This window comes from Oncorhynchus keta, chromosome 8, assembly GCF_023373465.1.
Source record: "Oncorhynchus keta strain PuntledgeMale-10-30-2019 chromosome 8, Oket_V2, whole genome shotgun sequence".
Classification (NCBI taxonomy): domain Eukaryota; kingdom Metazoa; phylum Chordata; class Actinopteri; order Salmoniformes; family Salmonidae; genus Oncorhynchus; species Oncorhynchus keta.
The window spans coordinates 37,879,149-37,906,946 of NC_068428.1; the positions used below are offsets into that span (position 1 = coordinate 37,879,149).

The 27,798-nt window shown below is 46.5% G+C and overlaps 1 protein-coding gene across 14 annotated transcripts in view; it reads right to left on the reverse strand.

The window, feature by feature from the left end:
• LOC118378319 (neurexin-3b-like) overlaps positions 1-27,798 on the reverse strand; it is a 778,567-nt gene that overhangs the window by 107,873 nt on the left and 642,896 nt on the right. For all 14 annotated transcript variants that reach the window (XR_008141146.1, XR_008141145.1, XM_052524146.1 and 11 more), the window contains one exon: positions 4,222-4,393. Coding sequence is in view for 12 of the 14 variants with exons in the window: in XM_052524146.1 (XP_052380106.1) it covers positions 4,222-4,393 (172 nt within the window). In the remaining 2 variants the exon portion in view is untranslated. The remainder of the gene's footprint in view (positions 1-4,221; positions 4,394-27,798) is intronic.

Genomic DNA, 27,798 nt, shown 5'->3' on the forward strand with positions numbered 1-27,798 from the left:
GTCGGTACAGAGTCAATATATACAGGGGGGTGTCGGTACAGAGTCAATATATACAGGGGGTGTCAATATATACAGGTACAGAGTCAATATATACAGGGGGTGTCGGTACAGAGTCAATATATACAGGGGGTGTCGGTACAGAGTCAATATATACAGGGGGTGTCGGTACAGAGTCAATATATACAGGGGGTACCGGTACAGAGTCAATGTGCGGGAGCACCGGTTAGTTGAGGTAGTATGTACATGTAGGTAGAGTTAATTAAAATGGCTATGCATAAATGACAACAGAGAGTGGCAGTGGTGTGGAGAGGGGGGAGGGGCAATGTGAATAGTCTGGGTAGACATGTGACTAGATGTTCAGGAGCCTTATGGCTTGGTGGTAGAAGCTGCTTAGAAGCCTCTTGGACCTAGACTTGGCACTCCGGTACCGCTTGCCATGCACTAGCAGAGAGAACAGTCTATGACTAGGGTGGCTGGAGTCTTTGACAATTTTCAGGGCCTTTCTCTGACACAGCCTGGCAAAGAGGTCCTGGATGGCAGGAAGCCTGGCCCCAGGGTAGTACTGGGCCGTTCGCACTACCCTCTGTAGTGCCTTGCGGTCGGAGGCTGAGCAGTTGCCACACCAGGCAGTGATGCAACCCGTCAGGATGCTCTCCTGACTGGGATAGCTAGCTTATCTATTATGTACGTTAGCTATAAACATGGAGCCTAATGTTAGCTAGCTAGCTAATGGGGAGGATTTGTCATAGGACGAGTTGGTGAGTAGCAGACTTCTCCTCCATATTGTTTTTCTGTGGCTACAGCTAGAAATGCGAATCACTTTGCTAGCTAGCTATGCTGAACTTGAATGACTGTTATCCACAGTTAGTATATCCCTTGGTTGTCAATCATATTGATTTGGTATCGTTCAAATGGGCTGTCAGGCAAGTTCCCATTAAATTGTCAAAACGTGGCTTGAGACAAGCCCCATCATTTATAAGCGCCATTTTGACGCAATTAGCTGAAAACATCTGAGAGAGTTTATCTACTGTTTCCTAACATTAGTTGTTGAACTTGTTGTTAGTGATGTTCATAGGTAACTGAGGGTGAGAAAGTTCCCAAATGTAAGAGGAGTATGGTGATATTTACATATAGTTTAATTTACTGCAGTGTCTGTTAATTGACCAAACGCACGGACACATTCCCACTCTATTGCTACAGAATTTTCACAAATGCCTTACTCTACGTCATTCCCAGACTGGATTAAGATTTCATGTTCATTAAACACTGTGTCAGTTTCACTTTAGGATAAAGGATAGGGTTAAAACTTTAGGCATTATTCATTCCAAATGGTCTTCCTTGTGATGTCATAATGGGGTATTGTGATGTCATCATGGGGTGTTGTGATGTCATAATAGGGTATTGTGATGTCATAATAGGGTATTGTGATGTCATCGTGGGGTATTGTGATGTCATTATGGGGTATTGTGTGTAGATGGGTGAGAAAAAAACAAATATTTTATCAATGTTGAATTCAGGCTGTAATGCAAACAAATGTGGAATAAGTCAAGAGGTTTGAATATTTTCTGAAAACACTGTTAATAGTGAGCAATATGTTTGGAATGTGAATCGCAATAAAATCACAGTATGGAATCGCAATACATACAGTGGCTCTTCCTTTATTAAAAGTTTTGAGCTTTTAAAGGAAGCTGTTTGTGGTAGATGGTGGCAGATTGTTGTAAATTGTGTCATTCTGGCCACAATGGCTGACACTCAAACAACGTGCCATATAATTCTGCGGCACCCTGCAAGCTGTGCTGCAGTAGGCCGCAATTTCTAAAGGAACAACCACTGTATGTTGTAGAATCATGAGATTCATGAAAATCGCAATGAATATTGTATCGGAACGTAAGTATTGTGATGATATTGTATCGTGAGGTCGCTGGCAATTCCCAACTCTAGCATATACCCTTTGAGACTGGGGGGGGGAATAGACTGGAGCAAGAGCAGAGCATGATTTCACCAGTTCACATCTGTTCTCACGTCACTAAATTGGAGTGCTTGGCAGCATGCTAGTGTCCTTCGTCCCACTGTGGGACAGAACCAAGCATGGGCTGTATACTCATCCACTACCTACTGATATTATGACTTTAACAGCCTTGTCAGTTGACCTTTGTAAACAGGTGATGTCCAGTGGGTCTAACAGAGGTCTAACTTTCACAGTTCCCAATTCACTCCCTGGACCTTTCCCTTTGGCCCTAACCCTTAGGCCCTAACCCTTTGGCCCTAACCCTTAGGTCCTAACCATTTGGCCCTAACCCTTTGGCCCTAACCCTTTGGCCCTAACCCTTTGGCCCTAACCCTTAGGCCCTAACCCTTAGGCCCTAACCCTTAGGCCCTAACCCTTAGGCCCTAACCCTTTGGCCCTAACCCTTTGGCCCTAACCCTTAGGCCCTAACCCTTTGGCCCTAACCCTTTGGCCCTAACCCTTTGGCCCTAACCCTTTGGCCCTAGCTCTTAGGCCCTAACCCTTTGGCCCTAACCTTTTGGCCCTAACCCTTTGGCCCTAACTCTTAGGCCCTAACCCTTAGGCCCTAACTCTTAGGCCCTAACCCTTTGGCCCTAACCCTTTGGCCCTAACCCTTTGGCCCTAACCCTTTGGCCCTAACCCTTTGGCTTTAGGCCCTAACCCTTGGCCCTAACTCTTAGGCCCTAACCCTTAGGCCCTAACCCTTTGGCCCTCTAGGCCCTAACCCTTAGGCCCTAACCCTTTGGCCCTAACCCTTTGGCCCTAACCCTTTGGCCCTAACCCTTTGGCCCTAGCTCTTAGGCCCTAACCCTTTGGCCCTAACCTTTTGGCCCTAACCCTTTGGCCCTAACTCTTAGGCCCTAACCCTTAGGCCCTAACTCTTAGGCCCTAACCCTTTGGCCCTAACCCTTTGGCCCTAACTCTTAGGCCCTAACCCTTTGGCCCTAACCCTTTGGCCCTAACCCTTTGGCCCTAACCCTTTGGCCCTAACTCTTAGGCCCTAACCCTTAGGCCCTAACCCTTTGGCCCTAACTCTTAGGCCCTAACCCTTAGGCCCTAACCCTTTGGCCCTAACTCTTAGGCCCTAACCCTTAGGCCCTAACCCTTAGGCCCTAACCCTTTGGCCCTAACTCTTAGGCCCTAACCCTTAGGCCCTAACCCTTTGGCCCTAACTCTTAGGCCCTAACCCTTAGGCCCTAACTCTTAGGCCCTAACCCTTAGGCCCTAACCCTTTGGCCCTAACTCTTAGGCCCTAACCCTTTGGCCCTAACCCTTAGGCCCTAACCCTTTGGCCCTAACTCTTAGGCCCTAACCCTTTGGCCCTAACCCTTAGGCCCTAACCCTTTGGCCCTAACTCTTAGGCCCTAACCCTTTGGCCCTAACTCTTAGGCCCTAACCCTTAGGCCCTAACCCTTAGGCCCTAACCCTTTGGCCCTAACTCTTAGGCCCTAACCCTTTGGCCCTAACCCTTTGGCCCTAACTCTTAGGCCCTAACTCTTAGGCCCTAACCCTTAGGCCCTAACTCTTAGGCCCTAACTCTTAGGCCCTAACCCTTAGGCCCTAACCCTTTGGCCCTAACTCTTAGGCCCTAACCCTTTGGCCCTAACCCTTAGGCCCTAACCCTTTGGCCCTAACTCTTAGGCCCTAACCCTTTGGCCCTAACCCTTAGGCCCTAACCCTTTAACTCTTAGGCCCTAACCCTTAGGCCCTAACCCTTTGGCCCTAACTCTTAGGCCCTAACTCTTAGGCCCTAACCCTTTGGCCCTAACCCTTAGGCCCTAACCCTTTGGCCCTAACTCTTAGGCCCTAACTCTTAGGCCCTAACCCTTTGGCCCTAACCCTTAGGCCCTAACCCTTTGGCCCTAACTCTTAGGCCCTAACTCTTAGGCCCTAACCCTTTGGCCCTAACCCTTTGGCCCTAACTCTTTGGCCCTAACCCTTTGGCCCTAACTCTTTGGCCCTAACTCTTAGGCCCTAACCCTTTGGCTCTGAACCTTTGATGTTTGCAGATATGTACGGTGGAAGACATATTGGCAGAAGCTCCACCATTACACTGCTTGTACTTATCCAGACCCTTCAGATCTGCGAACATCAAAGAGTCACCATTGAAGAAGGCAAGGGAATGAATTGGGACCAACTCTTTCTCATTAACACACAAGTTAACAATCAGGTCAAAGGTTAGTGTTTGAGATGCCAGACGGTGATATTGGTACCTGCGGGGAAGTGTTCGTTGATTGGCCAGTTGTCCACCTGCAGGGTGGCATTCCCCCCATTCCTTGTGAATCGAACCAGGTGATATTTCCCGTCATTGATCGCAGTGTTTAACTCCTTCACACTGATGTCCACCGTGCCGATGTTGAACGTCACGCCCACCTTGCCTTCCGTCTGGAACGAGACGGGAGAACAAAAATACATTTATTCAAATATATCAACCACTTTTTTTGTTACAGGCGACCTGGAGAAGCAACCAGCAGAAGGGCGAAGAATCGTTCATCCTGATCACATAATACTGAGGATATCTTTGGGAGAAAAAGTGATTTGTAGATCAGTGACTCTGTGCAGTGCAGTCGATGTCAAACACGCACAACACGTCTTTATTAGCTGGTATCAACCACTTTCATTCAGCAGTCAGTATTCTGGTTGATCATTGATTTTGGTTCCCCCCATTGGTAAAAGGTGTCAATATGAGATGCCACATCTTACATATAGAATAGCAGAGATGCTCAGAACAATAGCATGTTCAATGCCTGGCTCAATATGAGATGCCACATCTTACATATAGAATAGCAGAGATAGATGCTCAGAACAAAAGCATGTTCAATGCCTGGCTGAGAACCAATTCCCATCATGAGCTTCATATCTACAATCAATGCAGAAATCTCCATTGCATTTGTAATATCGTGATACCAGGGAAGACCAGGAATCCAGATCTTTGCAGAAGATGTCAACTGATAGCAGTGTTTGATTCTGTACTGCTGCGCCAACAACAAACAGCATGCAGCAGAGGACACGACAGTAACAGAAAAAGTTCAACAACCCATTTAAACATGACTTTGTTAACCTATCTCCCCCTGTCCTCTCACTGAGCTATGAATGAACTCCTAGAAACATACACAACTATACTCCTTACAATAAAATCACGGAATCACTGAAAAGTAGACAACATACACTCTTAGAGATTCCAAAACGGTACTTTGTGAATAGGTTCTACCTGGAACCCAAAAGGGTTCTCACATTGGGATATCTGAGAAACCCTTTTAGGTTCTAGGTAGAATATATTTTTCTAAGAGTATAGACTCCAATGGTATACCACAGAGTTGGTAGCTATACTAGCTAGCATCATAATTCATTATCCATTATAAAACTGGGTGTTTCGAGACCTGGATGCTGATCGGCGGACAGCTGTGGTATATCAGACCGTATGCCACAGGTATGACAAAACATGTATTTTTACTGCTCTAACTACGTTGGTAAACAGTTTATAATAACAATGAGGCACCTCTGGGGTTTGCGGTACATGGCCAATATACCACGACTAAGGGATGTATCCAGGCAATATGAACAGCCCTTAGCCGTGGTATATTGGCCATTTACCATATATCCCCAAGGTGCCTTATTGCTTAATTAATGTGATTAGATTTAGCTAGCAGCCTGGAAGCAGGCACAATGTTCTCTCCAGCCTGTCAGTGCCCAACACCAGGACAGATGCCTCTCCTATATGTAGTAGCACATATTTTATTTAAACACAAAGTTAGAAGTTACATCACAGAGCGAGAGAGAGAGAGAGAGAGAGAGAGAGAGAGAGAGAGAGAGAGAGAGAGAGAGAGAGAGAGAGAGAGAGAGAGAGAGAGAGAGAGAGAGAGAGAGAGAGAGAGAGAGAGAGAGAGAGAGAGAGAGAGAGAGAGAGAGAGAGAGAGAGAGAGAGAGAGAGAGAGAGAGAGAGAGAGAGAGAGAGAGAGAGAGAGAGAGAGAGAGAGAGAGAGAGAGAGAGAGAGAGAGAGAGAGAGAGAGAGAGAGAGAGAGAGGAGAGAGAGAGAGAGAGAGAGAGAGAAACGAGAGAGATAGAGAGACAGAGAGAGAAAGAGGGAGAGAAAGAGAAAGAGAGGGAGAGAAAGAGAAAGAGAAAGAGAAAGAGAAAGAGAAAGAGAAAGAGAGAGCAAGAGAGAGAGAGAGAGAGAGAGAGAGAGAGGAGGGAGAGGAGAGGGAGAGGGAGAGGGAGAGGGAGAGGGAGAGGGAGAGGAGAGGGAGAGAGAGAGATAGGGAGAGAGAGGGAGAGAGAGGAGGGAGAGAGAGAGAGAGAGAGAGAGAGAGAGAGAGACAGAGAGAGAGACAGAGAGAGAGAGATATAGAGAGAGAGACAGAGAGAGAGACAGAGAGAGAGAGACAGAGAGAGAGACAGAGAGAGATAGAGGGACGGTCAGGACCTTGGTGGTTTCTCACCACATATGACTTTCTCACCAACTTGCTACTTTAAAACAACCTGCCAACATGTTTGATCGGAGCTGCTTGGATATTCACAAGGCACACAGGCGCTACATGGAAACGGTTTTAAAGTGAGAGAGTTCTCTCATTATAGTTCTGAGTGGGTTTTAGCACGCGATGCTTCAGATTCAGAGAGACTCAGTGTGAGTGAATGGACTTGAGGAGTAAACTCTGATCCGACACTATGTTGTCATTTCTCACAAAATGATCACTGTTTTAGTAAACAGGTAATACCACTGTGGTGTAGGGTTTTCTATGCCCTTTTAAAGATGTTGGGCTTTAGCAAACACACACACACACACGCACAAACACACACACACACACACACACACACGCACGTCCTGATTCATTAGGTCTAATCTCTTCACTGATCCATTAACCTCTTCCTCCTACCCTCTACTTTTTCGAACATTCTGTTAAAAATCGCGCAACATTTCAGCGCCCTGCTACTCATGCCAGGAATATAGTATATGCATATGATTAGTATGTGTGGATAGAAAACACTCAGACATTTATAAAACTGGTTAAATCACGGCTGTGACTTTAACAGAACGTGCGTTTCATTGGAAAGTGCAGGAAAATCTGATCACTGAAAGTGGAAAAATATATCCATCCGCCGCTTCAACCCATTGTTATGGGCGAAAGACATTAAATATGGCTGAGGTTGCAGTACCTACAGCTTCCACACGATGTCAACAGTCTTGTCATTTGCCTAGGATTTGTTTCTTGGTCAAACGAACAAGAGACAGCCCATTTCTTCCGGTCTCCGACCGGATATTTTGGTTGAGAAATACACGGACAGTATTTCAAGATGGACCCCTATAGAAAACACTAAGTCTCGTGATTAATTTGGACCCGCTATTTCTGAAACTATCTGCCGCCATTGTCGCAACCCCTATTACCAGCCTGTTCAACCTCTCTTTCATATCGTCTGAGATCCCCAAGGATTGGAAAGCTGCCGCAGTCATCCCCCTCTTCAAAGGGGGAGACACCCTGGACCCAAACTGCTATAGACCTATATCCATCCTGCCCTGTCTATCTAAGGTCTTCGAAAGCCAAGTCAACAAACAGGTCACTGACCATCTCGAATCCCACCGTACCTTCTCCGCTGTGCAATCTGGTTTCCGAGCCGGTCACGGGTGCACCTCAGCCACACTCAAGGTACTAAATGATATCATAACCGCCATCGATAAAAGACAGTACTGTGCAGCCGTCTTCATCGACCTCGCCAAGGCTTTCGACTCTGTCAATCACCAAATTCTTATCGGCAGACTCAACAGCCTCGGTTTTTCGGATGACTGCCTTGCCTGGTTCACCAATTACTTTGCAGACAGAGTTCAGTCTGTCAAATCAGAGGGCATGCTGTCCGGTCCTCTGGCAGTCTCTATGGGGTGCCACAGGGTTCAATTCTCGGGCCGACTCTTTTCTCTGTATATATCAATGATGTTGCTCTTGCTGCGGGCGATTCCCTGATCCACCTCTACGCAGACGACACCATTCTATATACTTTCGGCCCGTCATTGGACACTGTGCTATCAAACCTCCAAACGAGCTTCAATGCCATACAGCACTCCTTCCGTGGCCTCCAACTGCTCTTAAACGCGAGTAAAACCAAATGCATGCTTTTCAACCGATCGCTGCCTGCACCCGCATGTCCGACTAGCATCACCACCCTGGATGGTTCCAACCTTGAATATGTGGACATCTACAAGTACCTAGGTGTCTGGCTAGACTGCAAACTCTCCTTCCAGACTCACATCAAACATCTCCAATCAAAAATCAAATCCAGAGTCGGCTTTCTATTCCGCAACAAAGCCTCCTTCACTCACGCTGCCAAGCTTACCCTAGTAAAACTGACTATCCTACCGATCCTCGACTTCGGCGATGTCATCTACAAAATGGCTTCCAACACTCTACTCAGCAAACTGGATGCAGTCTATCACAGTGCCATCCGTTTTGTCACTAAAGCACCTTATACCACCCACCACTGCGACTTGTATGCTCTAGTCGGCTGGCCCTCACTACATATTCGTCGCCAGACCCACTGGCTCCAGGTCATCTACAAGTCCATGCTAGGTAAAGCTCCGCCTTATCTCAGTTCACTGGTCACGATGGCAACACCCATCCGTAGCACGCGCTCCAGCAGGTGTATCTCACTGATCATCCCTAAAGCCAACACCTCATTTGGCCGCCTTTCGTTCCAGTACTCTGCTGCCTGTGACTGGAACGAATTGCAAAAATCGCTGAAGTTGGAGACTTTTATCTCCCTCACCAACTTCAAACATCAGCTATCCGAGCAGCTAACCGATCGCTGCAGCTGTACATAGTCTATAGGTAAATAGCTCACCCTTTTTCACCTACCTCATTCCCATACTGTTTTTATACTGTTTTTATTTATTTACTTTTCTGCTCTTTTGCACACCAATATCTCTACCTGTACATGCCCATCTGATCATTTATCACTCCAGTGTTAATCTGCAAAATTGTATTATTCGCCTACCTCCTCATGCCTTTTGCACACATTGTATATAGACTGCCCATTTTTTTTCTACTGTGTTATTGACTTGCTAATTGTTTACTCCATGTGTAACTCTGTGTTGTCTGTTCACACTGCTATGCTTTATCTTGGCCAGGTCGCAGTTGCAAATGAGAACTTGTTCTCAACTAGCCTACCTGGTTAAATAAAGGTGAAATAAAATAAAAAATAAAAAATTTGATCGCTTATTAACGTTTACTAATACCTAAAGTTGCATTACAAAAGTATTTCGAAGTGTTTTGTGAAAGTTTATCGTCGACTTTTTGAATTTTAAAAAATGACGTTACGTTAAGAAACGCTATTTTTTTCCATTTATCACACAGTCTTCATAGATCGATATCTAGGCTATATATGGACCGATTTAATCGAAAAAAAGACCCAATAGTGATTATGGGACATCTAGGAGTGCCAACAAAGAAGATGGTCAAAGGTAATGAATGTTTTATATTTTATTTGTGTGGTTTGTGTAGCGCCGACTATGCTAATTATTTTGTTTACGTCCCCTGCGGGTCTTTTGGGGTGTTACATGCTATCAGATAATAGCTTCTAACGCTTTCGCCGAAAAGCATTTTAAAAATCTGACTCGTTGCCTGGATTCACAACGAGTGTAGCTTTAATTCAATACCCTGCATGTGTATTTTAATGAACGTTTGAGTTTTAACTAATACTATTAGCATTTAGCGTAGCGCATTTGCATTTCCAGAGCTCTAGATGGGACGCCTGCGTGCCAGGTAGGAGCAAGCAAACGTCATGTCATCAGGCCTCTTGAGTCACTGCACACACACACACACACACACACACACACACACACACACACACACACACACACACACACACACACACACACACACACACACACACACACACACACACACACACACACACACACACACACACACACACACACACACACACACACACACACACACTTGGCTGTGGGCCTTTAAAACAGGTAATTAGACTGAAAAATTCCCAGAGGGGATTAGAACAACTGACATGAAAAACACTGTAGCCTTACATCCATACTGAACATTCTCCCTCTCTCCTTATAAATATCTCTTTCTCTCCCTCTCTCTCTCTTTCGCTCCCTCTCTATCTCTCTTTCTCTCCCTATCAATCTTTCTTTCTCTCTCTCTTTCTCTCCCTCTCTCTCTCTATCTTTCTTTTGCTCCCTCTCTCTCTCTTTCTCTCCCTATTAATCTCTTTTTCTCTCTCTCCCTCTCTCTCTCTCCCTCTCAATGTCTTTCTCTCCCTCTCAATCTCTTTCTTTCCCTCTCAATCTCTCTTTCTCTCCCTTTCAATCCCTCTCCGTCTCAATCCCTCTCCCTCTCAATCCCCCCTCTCTCTCTCTCTCTCTCGTGTGTGATTCACTGGCATGGCATGTCAGCAGGTGGTCAGTCTGGAGAATCTGGAGGAGACATTTGACGAATCAGAAATGAAGGATGGAGGGTTTTTTCTTGTCCTCCACTTCATCATTGTCCTCATTTTGTCTCTGCGTAGGTGAGCAGAGCGTGGTGGAACACTCTCACATTGTCTAAAAATACATCACGTCACAGCCTCATTGCTCCGCCCTCAACTTCCTGATTTGTCTCTTAGCTGTTGTGCTATTTGTTAATGCATTCAACTTTTCCATCCCGGACACTTCATCTGGACGTGGTTCATCAGGACCTCGTCCAGCCGAATTAAGTAATAACATTAGCATTATGCCTTCTAATTGCAGTTGCTGTAAATCAAATCAAATTTTATTTGTCACATACACATGGTTACTCATAATATACAGGACAACAATCGCCTTATAGCGAGGATAGCTGTGTTGTGCAAGCACAGCTTCAGATGCAAGCGTTAGGCAAGGGAAATGAAATGTAGCAAAGGATGAAACAGTGTCTGTGCCACCAGTAAGCACAGATAGTAGTATAAATCCCCACGCACAGCCCCGCAGCAGGACAATTTTCTCAAGGCGTCTGAGAAGAAATGCTGTCGACATGCTCATCCAGTGTCGCTCATTCAGCCGACAGACACTTTCAACCGGTTTTCGCCATTAAGCAGCGAGTCGGAGTCAGAGCCAGAGTCTTCTCAGGTCTCTACTCTCCTCCACCCGTTACGGGGTCTGAGACACCGAAGCTTCCCACCATCAGCTCTGACAAATTGAATACCCTAGTCATTGGCGACTCCATTACCCACAAAAGAATCATCCAACGATCATACACTGTTCACCAGGGGGCAGGGCTGCCGACATTAAGGCTAATCTGAAGATGGTGCTGGCTAAAGCTAAAACTGGCGAGTGTAGAGATTATAGGGATATTGTTATCCACGTCGGCACCAATGATGTTAGGATGAGACAGTCAGAGGTCACCAAGCGCAACATAGCTTCAGGGTGTAAATCAGCTAGAAAGATGTGTCGGCATTTAGGGGGAGTGATGAGCTCTACAGCAGAGTCTCACAACTCAATTTCTGGTTGAAAACTGTTTTCTGCCCCCCTCCCCAAAAGATAGAATTTGTAGATCATTGGCCCTCTTTCTGAGACTCACCCACAAACACGACCAAGCCTGGTGACGGACTCCATCCTAGCTGGAGGGGTGCTCTCATCTCATCTATGAACATAGACAGGGCTCTAACTCCTCTAGCTCCATAATGAGAAAGGGTGCAGGCCAGGCAGCAGGCTGTTAGCCACCCTGCCAGCTTATTGGAGTCTGCCACTAGCATAGTCAGCTATCCCCATTGAGACAATGTCTGTGCCTCAATATAGGTTGAGCAAAACTAAACATGGCAGTGTTTGCTTTAGCAATCTCACTGGAATAAAGACCTTCTCCATTCCTGTCATTATTGAAAGAGATTGTGATATCTCACATCTCAAAATAGGGTTTCTTAATGTTAGATCCCTCACTTCCAGGGCAGTTATAGTCAATGAACTAATCACTGATCATAATCTTGATGTGATTGGCCTGACTGAAACATGGCTCAAGCCATGAAACATGGCTCAAGCCTTACTGTGTTCAATAAGGCCTCTCCTCCTGGTTACACTGGTCACCATATCCTCCTCGCATCCCGCAAAGGCGGTGGTGTTGCTGACATTTATGACAGCAAATGTAAAATTACAAAAAAAAAGGACTGCATTTTCATCTTTTGAGCTTCTAGTCATGAAATCTATGCAGCCTGCTCAATCACTTGTTATAGCTAGTGTTTTATTACAGGGCCTTATACTCCGTTCCTCACTGAGTTCCCTGAGTTCCTATCGGACCTTGTGGTCATGGCAGATAATATTCCGATTTTTGGTGACTTTAATATTCACATGGAAAAGTCCACAGACCCACACCAAAAGGCTTTTGGAGCCATCTTCGACTCAGTGGGTTTTGTCTACTCACACCTACTCACTGTCACAGTCATACTCTGGACCTAATTTTGTCCTGTGGAATAAATATTGTGGATCTAAATGTTTTTTCTTCATAATCCTGGACTATTGGACCAGCATCTTATTACATTTGCAATCGCAACAAATAATCAGCTCAGACCCAAACCAAGGATCATCAAAAGCTGTTCTATAAATTCTCGGACAACCCAAAGATTCCTAGAGGCCCTTCCAGACTCCCTCCACCTACCCAAGAACGTCAGAGTACAACGATCGGTTAACCACCTAACTGAGGAACTAAATTCAACCTTGCACAATATCCTAGATGCAGTCTGATATATCTGGTGTAATTCTCCTGTCTCATCTGGTGGCCAGTGGGAATTTAAGTAGGCTCCCTCTAATTCTCTCTCTCTCTCCCTCCCCTCCCGAAGCACCTGAGCCCTGGGACCATGCCTCAAGACTACCTGGCCTGATGACTCCTGGCTGTCCCCAGTCCACCTGGTCGTGCTGCTGATCCAGTTTCAACTACTTGACCTTTCAAGAGCAGCTCACTGACTACACCTAGTGACCCGTAGAGACCAGCTCACTGACTACACTTAGTGACCCGTAGAGACCAGCTCACTGACTACACCTAGTGACCCGTAGAGACCAGCTCACTGACTACACCTAGTGACCCGTAGAGACCAGCTCACTGACTACACTTAGTGACCCGTAGAGACCAGCTCACTGACTACACTTAGTGACCCGTAGAGACCAGCTCACTGACAAAACTTAGTGACCCGTAGAGACCAGCTCACTGACTACACCTATTGACCCGTAGAGACCAGCTCACTGACTACACCTAGTGACCCGTAGAGACCAGCTCACTGACTACACTTAGTGACCCGTAGAGACCAGCTCACTGACTACACTTAGTGACCCGTAGAAACCAGCTCACTGACTACACTTAGTGACCCGTAGAAACCAGCTCACTGACTCCACCTAGTGACCCGTAGAAACCAGCTCACTGACTCCACCTAGTGACCCGTAGAAACCAGCTCACTGACTACACCTAGTGACCCGTAGAGACCAGCTCACTGACTACACCTAGTGACCCGTAGAGACCAGCTCACTGACAACACCTAGTGACCCGTAGAGACCAGCTCACTGACTACACCTAGTGACCCGTAGAGACCAGCTCACTGACTACACCTAGTGACCCGTAGAGACCAGCTCACTGACTACACCTAGTGACCCGTAGAGACCAGCTCACTGACTACACCTAGTGACTTGTAGATAAGAGTGTACGAGAACACGATGAGAGACACTAAGAGCTTCTCATGACTACTGAACGCTGTCCCACTATGAGAGACGCTAAGAGCTTCTCATGACTACTGAACGCTGTCCCACGATGAGAGACGCTAAGAGCTTCTCATGAGTACTGAACGCTGTCTCACTATGAGAGACGCTAAGAGCTTCTCATGACTACTGAACGCTGTCCCACTATGAGAGACGCTAAGAGCTTCTCATGACTACTGAACGCTGTCCCACTATGAGAGACGCTAAGAGCTTCTCATGACTACTGAACGCTGTCCCACTATGAGAGACGCTAAGAGCTTCTCATGACTACTGAACGCTGTCCCACTATGAGAGACGCTAAGAGCTTCTCATGACTGCTGAACGCTGTCCCACTATGAGAGACGCTAAGATCTTCTCATGACTACTGAACGCTGTCCCACGATGAGAGGCACTAAGAGCTTCTCATGACTACTGAACGCTGTCCCACTATGAGAGGTGCTAAGAGCTTCTCATGACTACTGAACGCTGTACCACGATGAGAGGCGCTAAGAGCTTCTCATGACTACTGAACGCTGTCCTACTATGAGAGGCGCTAAGAGCTTCTCATGACTACTGAACGCTGTCCCCACGATGAGAGACGCTAAGATCTTCTCATGACTACTGACCGCTGTCCCACTATGAGAGACGCTAAGAGCTTCTCATGACTACTGAACGCTGTCCCACGATGAGAGGCGCTAAGAGCTTCTCATGACTACTGAACGCTGTCCCACTATGAGAGACACTAAGAGCTTCTCATGACTACTGAACGCTGTCCCACTATGAGAGACGCTAAGAGCTTCTCATGACTACTGAACGCTGTCCTACTATGAGAGGCGCTAAGAGCTTCTCATGACTACTGAACGCTGTCCCACTATGAGAGACGCTAAGAGCTTCTCATGACTACTGAACGCTGTCCCACTATGAGAGACGCTAAGAGCTTCTCATGACTACTGAACGCTGTCCCACTATGAGAGACGCTAAGAGCTTCTCATGACTACTGAACGCTGTCCTACTATGAGAGGCGCTAAGAGCTTCTCATGACTACTGAACGCTGTCCCACTATGAGAGACACTAAGAGCTTCTCATGACTACTGAACGCTGTCCTACTATGAGAGGCGCTAAGAGCTTCTCATGACTACTGAACGCTGTCCCACTATGAGAGACACGAAGAGCTTCTCATGACTACTGAACACTGTCCCCACGATGAGCGACGCTAAGAGCTTCTCATGACTACTGAACGCTGTCCCACTATGAGAGACACTAAGAGCTTCTCATGACTACTGAACGCTGTCCCACTATGAGAGACGCTAAGAGCTTCTCATGACTACTGAACGCTGTCCCACTATGAGAGACACTAAGAGCTTCTCATGACTACTGAACGCTGTCCCACTATGAGAGACGCTAAGAGCTTCTCATGACTACTGAACGCTGTCCCACTATGAGAGACACTAAGAGCTTCTCATGACTACTGAACGCTGTCCCACTATAAGAGACACTAAGAGCTTCTCATGTCTACTGAATGCTGTCCCACTATGAGAGACACTAAGAGCTTCTCATGACTACTGAACGCTGTCCACTATGAGAGACACTAAGAGCTTCTCATGACTACTGAACGCTGTCCTACTATGAGAGACGCTAAGAGCTTCTCATGACTACTGAATGCTGTCCCACTATGAGAGACGCTAGGAGCTTCTCATGACTACTGAACGCTGTCCCACGATGAGAGACGCTAAGAGTTTCTCATGACTACTGAACGCTGTCCACTATGAGAGACACTAAGAGCTTCTCATGACTACTGAACGCTGTCCCACTATGAGAGACACTAAGAGCTTCTCATGACTACTGAACGCTGTCCTACTATGAGAGACACTAAGAGCTTCTCATGACTACTGAACGCTGTCCCCACTATGAGAGACACTAAGAGCTTCTCATGACTACTGAACGCTGTCCCACTATGAGAGACGCTAAGAGCTTCTCATGACTACTGAACACTGTCCCACTATGAGAGACACTAAGAGCTTCTCATGACTACTGAACGCTGTCCCCACTATGAGAGACACTAAGAGCTTCTCATAATCACTGAAGGAAGTTAAAAAGGGAACCGTGTCCGAGGAGTGTAGTACATGACCAGAAACACACACACACACACACACGTACACAAACAAACAAACAAACACACACACACACACACATAAACACACACACACTGTAGCCTAGAAGTTGAACTGAAAGGGATAAAAGCATAAACAAATGTTTGAGGACATCATCCTGTTCTGAATAGTGAATAACAAACACATTTTCCAAAAACAGAAACAGGTCTCATAGTATAGACAAAAGCGAAAAACACAGGCATGGTGTGATTAGCTCTGTGTGGTAGTGCCCCAGGGCATGGTGTGATTAGCTCTGTGTGGTAGTGACCCAGGGCATGGTGTGATTAGCTCTGTGTGGTAGTGACCCAGGGCATGGTGTGATTAGCTCTGTGTGGTAGTGACCCAGGGCATGGTGTGATTAGCTCTGTGTGGTAGTGACCCAGGGCATGGTGTGATTAGCTCTGTGTGGTAGTGACCCAGGGCATGGTGTGATTAGCTCTGTGTGGTAGTGACCCAGGGCATGGTGTGATTAGCTCTGTGTGGTAGTGACCCAGGGCATGGTGGGATGTGCTCTGTGTGTGGTAGTGCCCCAGGGCATGGTGTGATTAGCTCTGTGTGTGGTAGTGCCCCAGGGCATGGTGTGATTAGCTCTGTGTGTGGTAGTGACCCAGGGCATGGTGGGATGAGCTCTGTGTGGTAGTGCCCCAGGGCATAGTGGGATTAGCTCTGTGTGTGGTAGTGACCCAGGGCATGGTGTGATTAGCTCTGTGTGTGGTAGTGACCCAGGGCATGGTGTGATTAGCTCTGTGTGTGGTAGTGACCCAGGGCATGGTGTGATTAGCTCTGTGTGTGGTAGTGACCCAGGGCATGGTGTGATTAGCTCTGTGTGTGGTAGTGACCCAGGGCATGGTGGGATGTGCTCTGTGTGTGGTAGTGCCCCAGGGCATGGTGTGATTAGCTCTGTGTGTGGTAGTGCCCCAGGGCATGGTATGATTAGCTCTGTGTGTGGTAGTGACCCAGGGCATGGTGGGATGAGCTCTGTGTGGTAGTGCCCCAGGGCATAGTGGGATTAGCTCTGTGTGTGGTAGTGACCCAGGGCATGGTGTGATTAGCTCTGTGTGTGGTAGTGACCCAGGGCATGGTGTGATTAGCTCTGTGTGTGGTAGTGACCCAGGGCATGGTGGGATGAGCTCTGTGTGTGGTAGTGACCCAGGGCATGGTGGGATGAGCTCTGTGTGTGGTGGTGACCCAGGGCATGGTGGGATTAGGTCTGTGTGTGGTGGTGACCCTGGGTTTAGTGGGATTAGCTCTGCCCCTGGGTTTAGGGGATTAGCTCTGTGTGTGGTAGTGCCCCAGGGTTTAGTGATTAGCTCTGTGTGTGGTAGTGCCCCAGGTTTTAGCTCTGTGTGTGGTATGGGGTTTAGTGGGATTAGCTCTGTGTGTGGTAGTGCCCCAGGGTTTAGTGGGATTAGCTCTGTGTGTGGTAGTGCCCCAGGGTTTAGTGAGATTAGCTCTGTGTGTGGTAGTGCCCCAGGGCATGGGATTATCTCTGTGTGTGGTAGTGCTCCAGGGCATTGTAGGAATTAGCTCTGTGAGTGCCCAGGGGCATGGTGGGATTTGCTCTGTGTGTGGTGGTGCCCCAGGGCATGGTGGGATTAGGTCTGTGTGTGGTGGTGACCCAGGGCATGGTGGGATGAGCTCTGTGTGTGGTAGTGACCCAGGGCATGGTGGGATGAGCTCTGTGTGTGGTGGTGACCCAGGGCATGGTGGGATTAGGTCTGTGTGTGGTGGTGACCCAGGGCATGGTGGGATTAGGTCTGTGTGTGGTGGTGACCCAGGGCATGGTGGGATTAGGTCTGTGTGTGGTGGTGACCCTGGGTTTAGTGGGATTAGCTCTGCGTGTGGTAGTGTCCCTGGGTTTAGTGGGATTAGCTCTGTGTGTGGTAGTGCCCCAGGGTTTAGTGAGATTAGGTCTGTGTGTGGTAGTGCCCCAGGTTTTAGTGGGATTAGCTCTGTGTGTGGTAGTGCCCCAGGGTTTAGTGGGATTAGCTCTGTGTGTGGTAGTGCCCCAGGGTTTAGTGGGATTAGCTCTGTGTGTGGTAGTGCCCCAGGGTTTAGTGAGATTAGCTCTGTGTGTGGTAGTGCCCCAGGGTTTAGTGGGATTATCTCTGTGTGTGGTAGTGCTCCAGGGCATTGTAGGAATTAGCTCTGTGTGTGGTAGTGCCCAGGGGCATGGTGGGATTTGCTCTGTGTGTGGTGGTGCCCCAGGGCATGGTGGGATTAGGTCTGTGTGTGGTGGTGACCGAAGGCATGTTGGGATTAGCTCTGTATGTGGTGGTGACCCAGGGCATGGTGGGATTAGGTCTGTGTGTGGTGGTGACCCAGGGCATGGTGGGATTAGGTCTGTGTGTGGTGGTGACCCAGGGCATGGTGGGATTAGGTCTGTGTGTGGTGGTGACCCAGGGCATGGTGGGATTAGGTCTGTGTGTGGTGGTGACCCAGGGCATGGTGGGATTAGGTCTGTGTGTGGTGGTGACCCAGGGCATGGTGGGATTAGGTCTGTGTGTGGTGGTGACCCAGGGCATGGTGGGATTAGGTCTGTGTGTGGTGGTGACCCAGGGCATGGTGGGATTAGGTCTGTGTGTGGTGGTGACCCAGGGCATGGTGGGATTAGGTCTGTGTGTGGTGGTTCAACTCTTCAAAGTCCTGACTAGTGTATCCTCCCCCTACACACACATCACCTTCCAGAGGCAGCACCAACCGGATTGCCTTTCTCACCTGCCATGCTGTGATTAACATGAGGGTTCTTATTGGCCTGTCTGTCGCTGGGTAGGACAGAGTCTTAATAAAAGGGGAGGAATGGCTATTGTTCCCCCAGTAACAGGAGAATCAGATTCAAACATACGCAAACTCACAGGCACCACACACACACACACAACATGTTACTGTTATACTGTTATCTAGTCAGACTGATGCTGTGCGGTGTTAAAACGCTGGTAAACTCATACATAATTTCCACACCCATACACTGACTGCTCTCCCCCCTCCTGCCCTCCGTGGCTCAGCTGCCTGCCACTAAATCATTGTGTGTGTGTGTGTGTGTGTGTGTGTGTGTGTGTGTGTGTGTGTGTGTGTGTGTGTGTGTGTGTGTGTGTGTGTGTGTGTGTGTGTGTGTGTGTGTGTGTGTGTGTGTGTGTGTGTGTGTGTGTGTGTGTGTGATGGAGACGGGGGTATGTAAGACTGATAAAGTCATTTTGTAGAAGCTAATGCAGCACATGGAGCGCTCCGCTCCGCTGGCGAGCGCTCGGTCCCACGTGATCACTCCCCTCACTGACACCAGTAATCAGACCCACAATGCAATTCACTAGCCTCCGATCAATGCCTCTAACACAAGGTGTGCCCCAGGTAACCAATCACTTAGAACCTGCCTCTCGGAGACTCTCCAAATCCTCTCCAGGCCCGTAGAGAGCCTTCACACTGTGTCTGTGTGTGTGTGTGTGTGTGTGTGTGTGTGTGTGTGTGTGTGTGTGTGTGTGTGTGTGTGTGTGTGTGTGTGTGTGTGTGTGTGTGTGTGTGTGTGTGTGTGTGTGTGTGTGTGTGTGTGTGGTGTGTGTGTGTGCTGTGTGTGGTGTGTGTGGTGTGTGTGTGTGTGTGTGTGTGTGTGGTGTGTGGTGTGTGTGTGTGTGTGTGTGTGTGTGGTGTGTGGTGTGTGGTGTGTGTGTGTGTGTGTGTGTGTGTGTGTGTGTGTGTGTGTGTGTGTGTGTGTGTGTGTGTGAGTCTCCAGGCACACGGACAACCTTTACATCACAGCCCAAACCAGACAGACACGGGATACACAACAAATCCCACACTCCAGGTGGTAATTTAGTTAAAACAGCGAGAGACTATATAGCAACCGGGACTCTCCAGGCTAATAGACACCCTTCACATGACAGACATGTCCAGAGAGACAGAAGCTATACTGCCAGACAGAGCAATAGGTGAATGGTAATTTTGTTAATGCACAAAGCAGACGTTGCATGTTGAGAGGCCTGCATCTGTAGCCCACAGCACCGCAGAAATGTAGGACAGGATTATTGCAATTCTTTTGGAAAAAGCTGACAATGGATGAGTGACAGAAGAAGAGAAAACTGTGGATGTGTTGTGTGTAAGTGTGACATATTTAACTGTGGATGTGTTGTGTGTAAGTGTGACATATTTAACTGTGGATGTGTTGTGTGTAAGTGTGACATTTAACTGTGGATGGGTTGTGTGTAAGTGTGACATATTTAACTGTGGATGTGTTGTGTGTAAGTGTAACACATTTAACTGTGGATGTGTTGTGTGTAAGTGTAACACATTTAACTGTGGATGTGTTGTGTGTAAGTGTGACATTTAACTGTGGATGTGTTGTGTGTAAGTGTAACACATTTAACTGTGGATGTGTTGTGTGTAAGTGTAACACATTTAACTGTGGATGTGTTGTGTGTAAGTGTGACATATTTAACTGTGGATGTGTTGTGTGTAAGTGTGACTTATTTAACTGTGGATGGGTTGTGTGTAAGTGTGACATATTTAACTGTGGATGTGTTGTGTGTAAGTGTGACTTATTTAACTGTGGATGTGTTGTGTGTAAGTGTGACATATTTAACTGTGGATGTGTTGTGTGTAAGTGTGACTTATTTAACTGTGGATGTGTTGTGTGTAAGAGTGACTTATTTAACTGTGGATGTGTTGTGTGTAATTGTAACATATTTAACTGTGGATGTGTTGTGTGTAATTGTAACATATTTAACTGTGGATGTGTTGTGTGTAAGTGTGACTTATTTAACTGTGGATGTGTTGTGTGTAAGTGTGACATATTTAACTGTGGATGTGTTGTGTGTAAGTGTGACATTTAACTGTGGATGGGTTGTGTGTAAGTGTAACACATTTTAAGTGAGGTGTCTGGTGCATGATTTTTAGCCTAGATCTGAAAAAAACGTTCTACATTTATACCACGTTAATATCAGCGTGAATGAATGTCTCCTAAACCAGGTTATTACAAAAAGAACTCTGTCACATACCTTATCGATATTTGGACATAAACAGCTGATCTTAATGACATACATTAGATATAAACTAAAAGCCTAGAAGGGAACTAGAAGATCCAGTAGGATCCGGTATCACTGAACCCAGACCAGCGAGGCAGGCTCAGATTACATAGAGCATCCATCTGACACCTGACATCATGCAGGACATCAGGGCTAAAATGAGTGAGCTGTGGTTAGGGTCCATCAGATCAGTATCATGGAACACAGAGAGTGTGTATCCCAAATGGAACTCTTTTCCTTCATTAGTGCACTATTTCTAACCAGGGCCCTAGTCGTGCACTCTATAGGGAAAAGGGGTCTGTTTGGGACGTATTCAGAGAGAGGTACTGTACAGTATGATTGATATGAAGGTAGAACAAGAGACAGAGGATTGATGCTCATGGCCTTCACAACAACAAGTCATTCATTGTTGATAATTGACAGAAAATACTCAGAACAGATGACAGGACCGTTTGTAGCATCTAGAAGATGTGTGTGTCTTCTGTTTCCAAGTCTGGAATTGGGATGACTTTGAAAGAGTGAAGTGTTTTCTGTGATGACATCTTCCTATGGCAGACTCTACAGTACTCTGTGTCCGTGGTAATAGTATCCATGGCAACTCCATTATCTGGGGCTAGTTGGTTAATGCAGTAACAGTTCCATCATATTTGTCATTCTTGAAATCGACAAGACTTCCTAACACTCCCTAAATTTAAACAAACCTAGCTGCAAATTAATTCAAATTAAAGAGCTGAGGTCATCAGATTCAGATGGGAGGGGGTTCAATTAACGCCCCACAACGGTCCTCAAATATTCACACAGAGGAGAAGCAGAAAGCAACGAACAACTCCACTCAACTTTAAGGTAAAGGACAAGACCAAAATGTCCTCTTTACTTACAGCAGCCTGGTAATTGCTTAGCTAATGCCTGGAAGCCCATTAGTCCATTAACAGAGTGTGTTAAATGCTCAGGAGAGCCAGTCAACGTTGAACTCTAACCCCGGCTAGCTATATAAGAAAAACACAGCCGGTGAATATTTAATTTAAGCATGAGCAGGCAACAGTACTGTGTAAGGTAATGGCTTTGACTCTCTCTCCGGCTCAATGTCAAAGGAAGGCAGAGGCTTCAAAACTATAACTCGGCTGCTAAGACTGTTACACTTTGGTCCTCTATGATCGCCGTCAGCCTTATTCATTGATTAGTCCTGGCTGCAAGGCGATCATAGTACTAGACTGTTTGGGCTTTTGGATAACACACACGCATGCACATAGGCACACAAGCACTCACACAAGTTGCTCCCCCTTGACACTAACGGGAGAGTGGATCAACGCTACCGCAGAGTCATTCACGATGTTGCTCGACACTATCACTTCAGGCCAGTGGTGAGACGATGAAACATTAACTGGTCTTGATCATCACAAACATCTCTCTCTGACCTACAGGATATATACTTGAGTTAGAGTACTGCCCAGGTGTTTGAAACGTTCTTGATCTCCATAAGATACAGTACATACAGTAACACAAGAAGACATGTGTCACACCCTGGTCAAAGTATTTTGTGTTTATCTTCATGTTTGGGTCAGGCCAGGGTGTGGCATGGGGTTTTTGTATTGTGGTGTGTTTTGTCTTGGGGTTTTGGTATGTATTGGGATTGTAGCTAGTGGGGTGATCTAGCAAAGTCTATGGCTGACAGAGGCAGGTGTTTATCGTTGTCTCTGATTGGGAACCATATTTCGGCAGCCATATTCTTTGGTTGGTTTTTGGGTGATTGTCCTTAGTGTCTTTGTTCCTGTCGCTGTATTAGTTGACAAGTATAGGCTGTTTCGGTTTTCGTTTCGTTATTTACGTTCTTTGTTTTGTAGTGTTTGTGTTAATTCGTGTTTACGTTGTTCATTAAACATGGATCGCAATCTACACGCTGCATTTTGGTCCGACCCTCCTTCACACCTAGAAAACCGTTACAACATGTACAGTGCACGCAGAATGTACACACCCATCTGCTGTTACCACATGTTGTTGAGTTCACAGCCTGAATTCAAAATGGATTTACATTTACATTGTTTGTTCACTTTCACAAAATATGCTATAATGAAAATGTGGATTTTTTTATTGTTGTTGAAATTGTTACAAATTAATTGAAAATTAAAAACTGAAATGTCTTGAGTCAATAATTATTCAACTCCTTTGTTATGGCACGTCTAAATAAGCCACATGCTAAGTTGCATGGACTCACTCTGTGTGCAATAATGTTTAACATCATTTTTTTATGAATACCTCATCTCTGTAACCCACACATACAATTATCTGTAAGGTCCATCAGTTGAGCAGTGAATGTCAAACACAGATTCAACCACAAAGACCAGGGAGGTTTTCTAATGCCGCACAAAGAAGGGCTCCTACTGGTAAAAATATACAAATCAGACCTTAAATATCCCTTTGAGCTGAAGTTATTAGTTACACATTGGATTGTGTATCAATACACTCAGTCACTACAAAGATACAGGCGTCCTTCCAATCTCAGAGTGTTTCAGGATAAAAAAGAAACTGAAGCACATTCAAAATCCCAGAGGAAAACCTGGTTCCATATGCTTTCCACCAGACACTGGGAGATGAATTCACCTTTCAACAGGACAATAACATACAACACAAAGGTAAGCGATTCATTTTATTGCTTTTCTGGCTTTCGTGACCAATCTACTTTGCTGCTAGCTGTTTGTAATATTTTGTCAACTGAGAGAGATGTCCTTACATAAACGGTTGGATAGCTTTCACCGAAAAGCTTTATTGAAATCTGACACGCCAGGTGGATTAACAACAAGCTAGCCCCGGCCTACTAACTTTAAACGCTGTGTCGCCCACGTGCTAGCGTAGTGGCGGCTTCCCTGTTCCATCTACTGCTGCCCCCTGGACACTATGATCACTTGGCTACATAGCTGATGCCTGCTGGACTGTCCATTAATCACGGTACTCCATTGTGTTTATTTATGTTTTGTCTGTCGAACTCAGGCTCTGTGTGTAGTTAATACGACACTCTCTGCCTAGTCATCGCCATTTTACCTGCTGTTGTTGTGTTAGCTGATTAGCTGTTGTTGTCTCCCCTGTTGTTTTAGCTAGCTCTCCCAATCAACATCTGCGATTACTTTATGCCTCGCTGTATGTCTCTCTCAAATGTCAATATTTGTTGTTCAGGTTAGTTATTATTGTTTTAGTTTACAATGGAGCCCCTAGTTCCACTCTTCATACCTCTGATACCTCCTTTGTCCCACCTCCCACACATGCGGTGACCTCACCCATTATAACCAGCATGTCCAGAGATACAACCTCTCTTATCATCACCCAGTGCCTGGGCTTACCTCCGCTGTACCCGCACCCCACCATACCCCTGTCTGCACATTATGCCCTGAATATATTCTACCACGCCCAGAAATCTGCTCCTTTTATTCTTTGTCCCCAACGCTCGAGGAGACCAGTTTTGATAGCCTTTAGCCGCACCCTCATCCTACTCCTTCCTCGGGTGATGTGGAGGTAAACCCAGGCCCTGCATGTCCCCAGGCACCCTCATTTGTTGACTTCTGTGATCGAAAAAGCCTTGGTTTTATGCATGTCAACATCAGAAGCCTCCTCCCTAAGTTTGTTTTACTCACTGCTTTAGCACACTCTGCCAACCCTGATGTCCTTGCCGTGTCTGAATCCTGGCTTAGGAAGGCCACCAAAAATTCTGAGATTTCCATACCCAACTATAACATTTACCATCAAGATAGAACTGCCAAAGAGGGAGGAGTTGCATTCTACTGCAGGCAGTAATGTTATACTTTCCAGGTCCATACCCAAACAGTTTGAACGTCTAATATTTAAATTAATCTCTCCAGAAATAAGTCTCTCACTGTTGACGCCTGCTACCGACCCCCCTCAGCTCCAAGCTGTACCCTGGACACCATTTGTGAATTGATCGCCCCCCATCTAGCTTCAGAGTTTGTTGTGTTAGGTGACCTAAACTGGGATATGCTTAACACCTCGGCAGTCCTACAATCTAAGATAGATGCCCTCAATCTCACACAAATCATCAAGGAACCCACCAGGTACAACCCTAAATCCGTAAACTCATAGACATTATCCTGACCAACTTGCCCTCCAAATACACCTCCGCTGTCTTCAATCAGGATCTCAGCAATCACTGCCTCATTGCCTGTATCCGCTACAGGTCCGCGGTCAAACGACCACCCCTCATCAATGTCAAACGCTCCATAAAACACTTCTGCAAGCAGGCCTTTCTAATCGACCTGACCCAGGTATCCTGGAAGGATATTGACCTCATCCCGTCAGTTGAGGATGCCTGGTCATTCATTAAAAGTAACTTCCTCACCATCTTAGATAAGCATGCTCCGTTCAAAAAATGCAGAACCAAGAACAGATATAGCCCTTGGTTCACTCCAGACCTGACTGCCCTCGACCAGCACAAAAACATCCTGTGGTGGACTGCAATAGCATCGGATAGTCCTGGCGATATGCAACTGTTCAGGGAAGTCAGACACCAATACACGCAGTCAGTCAGGAAAGCAAAGGCCAGCTTTTTCAAGCAGAAATTTGCATCCTATAGCTCTAACTCCAAAAAGTTCTGGGACACTGTAAAGTCCATGGAGAACAAGAGCACCTCCTCCCAGCTGCCCACTGCACTGAGGCAAGGTAACATGGTCACCACCGATAAATCCGTGATAATCGAAAACTTCAACAAGTATTTCTTAACGGCTGGAAATGCCTTCCTCCTGGCTACTCCAACCTCGGCCAACAGCTCCTCCCCCCCCCGCAGCTACTCGCCCAAGCCTCCCCAGCTTCCCATTTACCCAAATCCAGATAGCAGATGTTCTGAAAGAGCTGCAAAACCTGGACCCATACAAATCAGCTGGGCTTGACAATCTGGACCCTCTATTTCTGAAACTATCCGCCGCCATTGTTGCAACCCCTATTACCAACCTGTTCAACCTCTCTTTCGTATCGTCTGAGATCCCCAAGGATTGGAAAGCTGCTGAGGTCATCCCCCTCTGCAAAGGGGGAGACACCCTGGACTCAAACTATTACAGACCTATATCCATCCTGCCCTGCCTTTCTAAGGTCTTCGAAAGCCTAGTTGACAAACAGATCACTGACCATCTCGAATCCCACCGTACCTTCTCCGCTGTGCAATCCGGTTTCGCGCCGGTCATGGGTGCACCTCAGCCACGCTCAAGGTACCAATACGATATCATTACTGCCATAAATAAAAGACAGTACTGTTAAGCCGTCTTCATAGACCTGGCCAATGCTTTCGACTCTGTCAATCACCATACTCTTATCGGCAGACTCAGTAGCCTCGGTTTTTCTAATGACTGCCTTGCCTGGTTCACCACTACTTTGCAGACAGAGTTCAGTGTGTCAAATCGGGGGGCATGTTGTCCGGTCCTCTGGCAGTCTCTATGGGGGTACCACAGGGTTCAATTCTCGGGCCGACTCTTTTCTCTGTATATATCAATGATGCTGCTCTTTCTGCGGGAGATTCCCTAATCCACCTCTACGCAGACGACACCATTCAGGGTTCAATTCTCGGGCCCTTCCTTGGACACTGTGCTATCTAACCTCCAAACGAGCTTCAATGCCATACAACACTCCTCCCGTGGCCTCCAACTGCTCTTAAACGCTAGTAAAACCGAATGCATGCTTTTCAACCGTTTGCTGCCTGCACCCGCAGGCCCGACTAGCATCACCACCCTGGATGGTTCCGACCTAGAATATGTGGACATCTATATGTACCTAGGTGTCTGGCTAGACTATAAACTCTCCTTCCAGACTCATATATATTAAACATCTCCAATCCAAAATCCAATCTAGAGTCGGCTTTCTATTTCACAACAAAATAGCTTCCAATACTCTACTCAGCAAACTAGATGCAGTTTATCACAGTGCCATCCGCTTTGTTACTAAAGCCCCTTATACCACCCACCACTGCGACCTGTATGTCCTAGTCAGCTGGCCCTCGCTACATATTCGTTGCCAGACCCACTGGCTCCAGGTCATTTACAAGACCATGCTAGGTAAAGCTCTGCCTTATCTCAGTTCACTGGTCACGATGGCAACACCCACCCGTAGCACACGCTCCAGCAGGTAGGATAGGATAAAGTAATCCTTCTCACCCCCTTAAAAGATTTAGATGCACTATTGTAAAGTGGCTGTTCCACTGGATGTCATAAGGTGAATGCACCAATTTCTAAGTTGCTCTGGATAAGAGCGTCTGCTAAATGACTTAAATGTAAATGTAAATGTGTATCTCACTGATCATCCCTAAAGCCAACACCTAATTTGGCCGCCTTTCCTTCCAGTTCTCTGTTGCCTGTGACTGGAACGAATTGCAAAAATCGCTTAAGTTGGAGACTTTTATTTCCCTCACCAACTTTAAGCATCTGCTATCTGAACAGCTAACCGATCACTGCAGCTGTACATAGTCCATCTGCAAATAGCCCACCCAATTTGCCTACCTCATCCCCATACTGTTTTTATTTATTACTTTTCTGATCTTTTGCACACCAACATCTCTACCTGTACATGACCATCTGACCATTTATCACTCCAGTGTTAATCTGCTAAATTGTAATTATTCGCTCCTATGGCCTATTTATTGCCTACCTCCTCATGCCTTTTGCACACAATGTATATAAACTCTTTTTTTCTACTGTTTTATTGACTTGTTCATTGTTTACTCCATGTGTAACTCTGTGTTGTTGTCTGTTCACACTGCTATGCTTTATCTTGGCCAGGTCGCAGTTGTCAATGAGAACTTGTTCTCAACTAGCCTACCTGGTTAAATAAAGGTGTTCTCAACTAGCCTACCTGGTTAAATAAAGGTGTTCTCAACTAGCCTACCTGGTTAAATAAAGGTGTTCTCAACTAGCCTACCTGGTTAAATAAAGGTGTTCTCAACTAGCCTACCTGGTTAAATA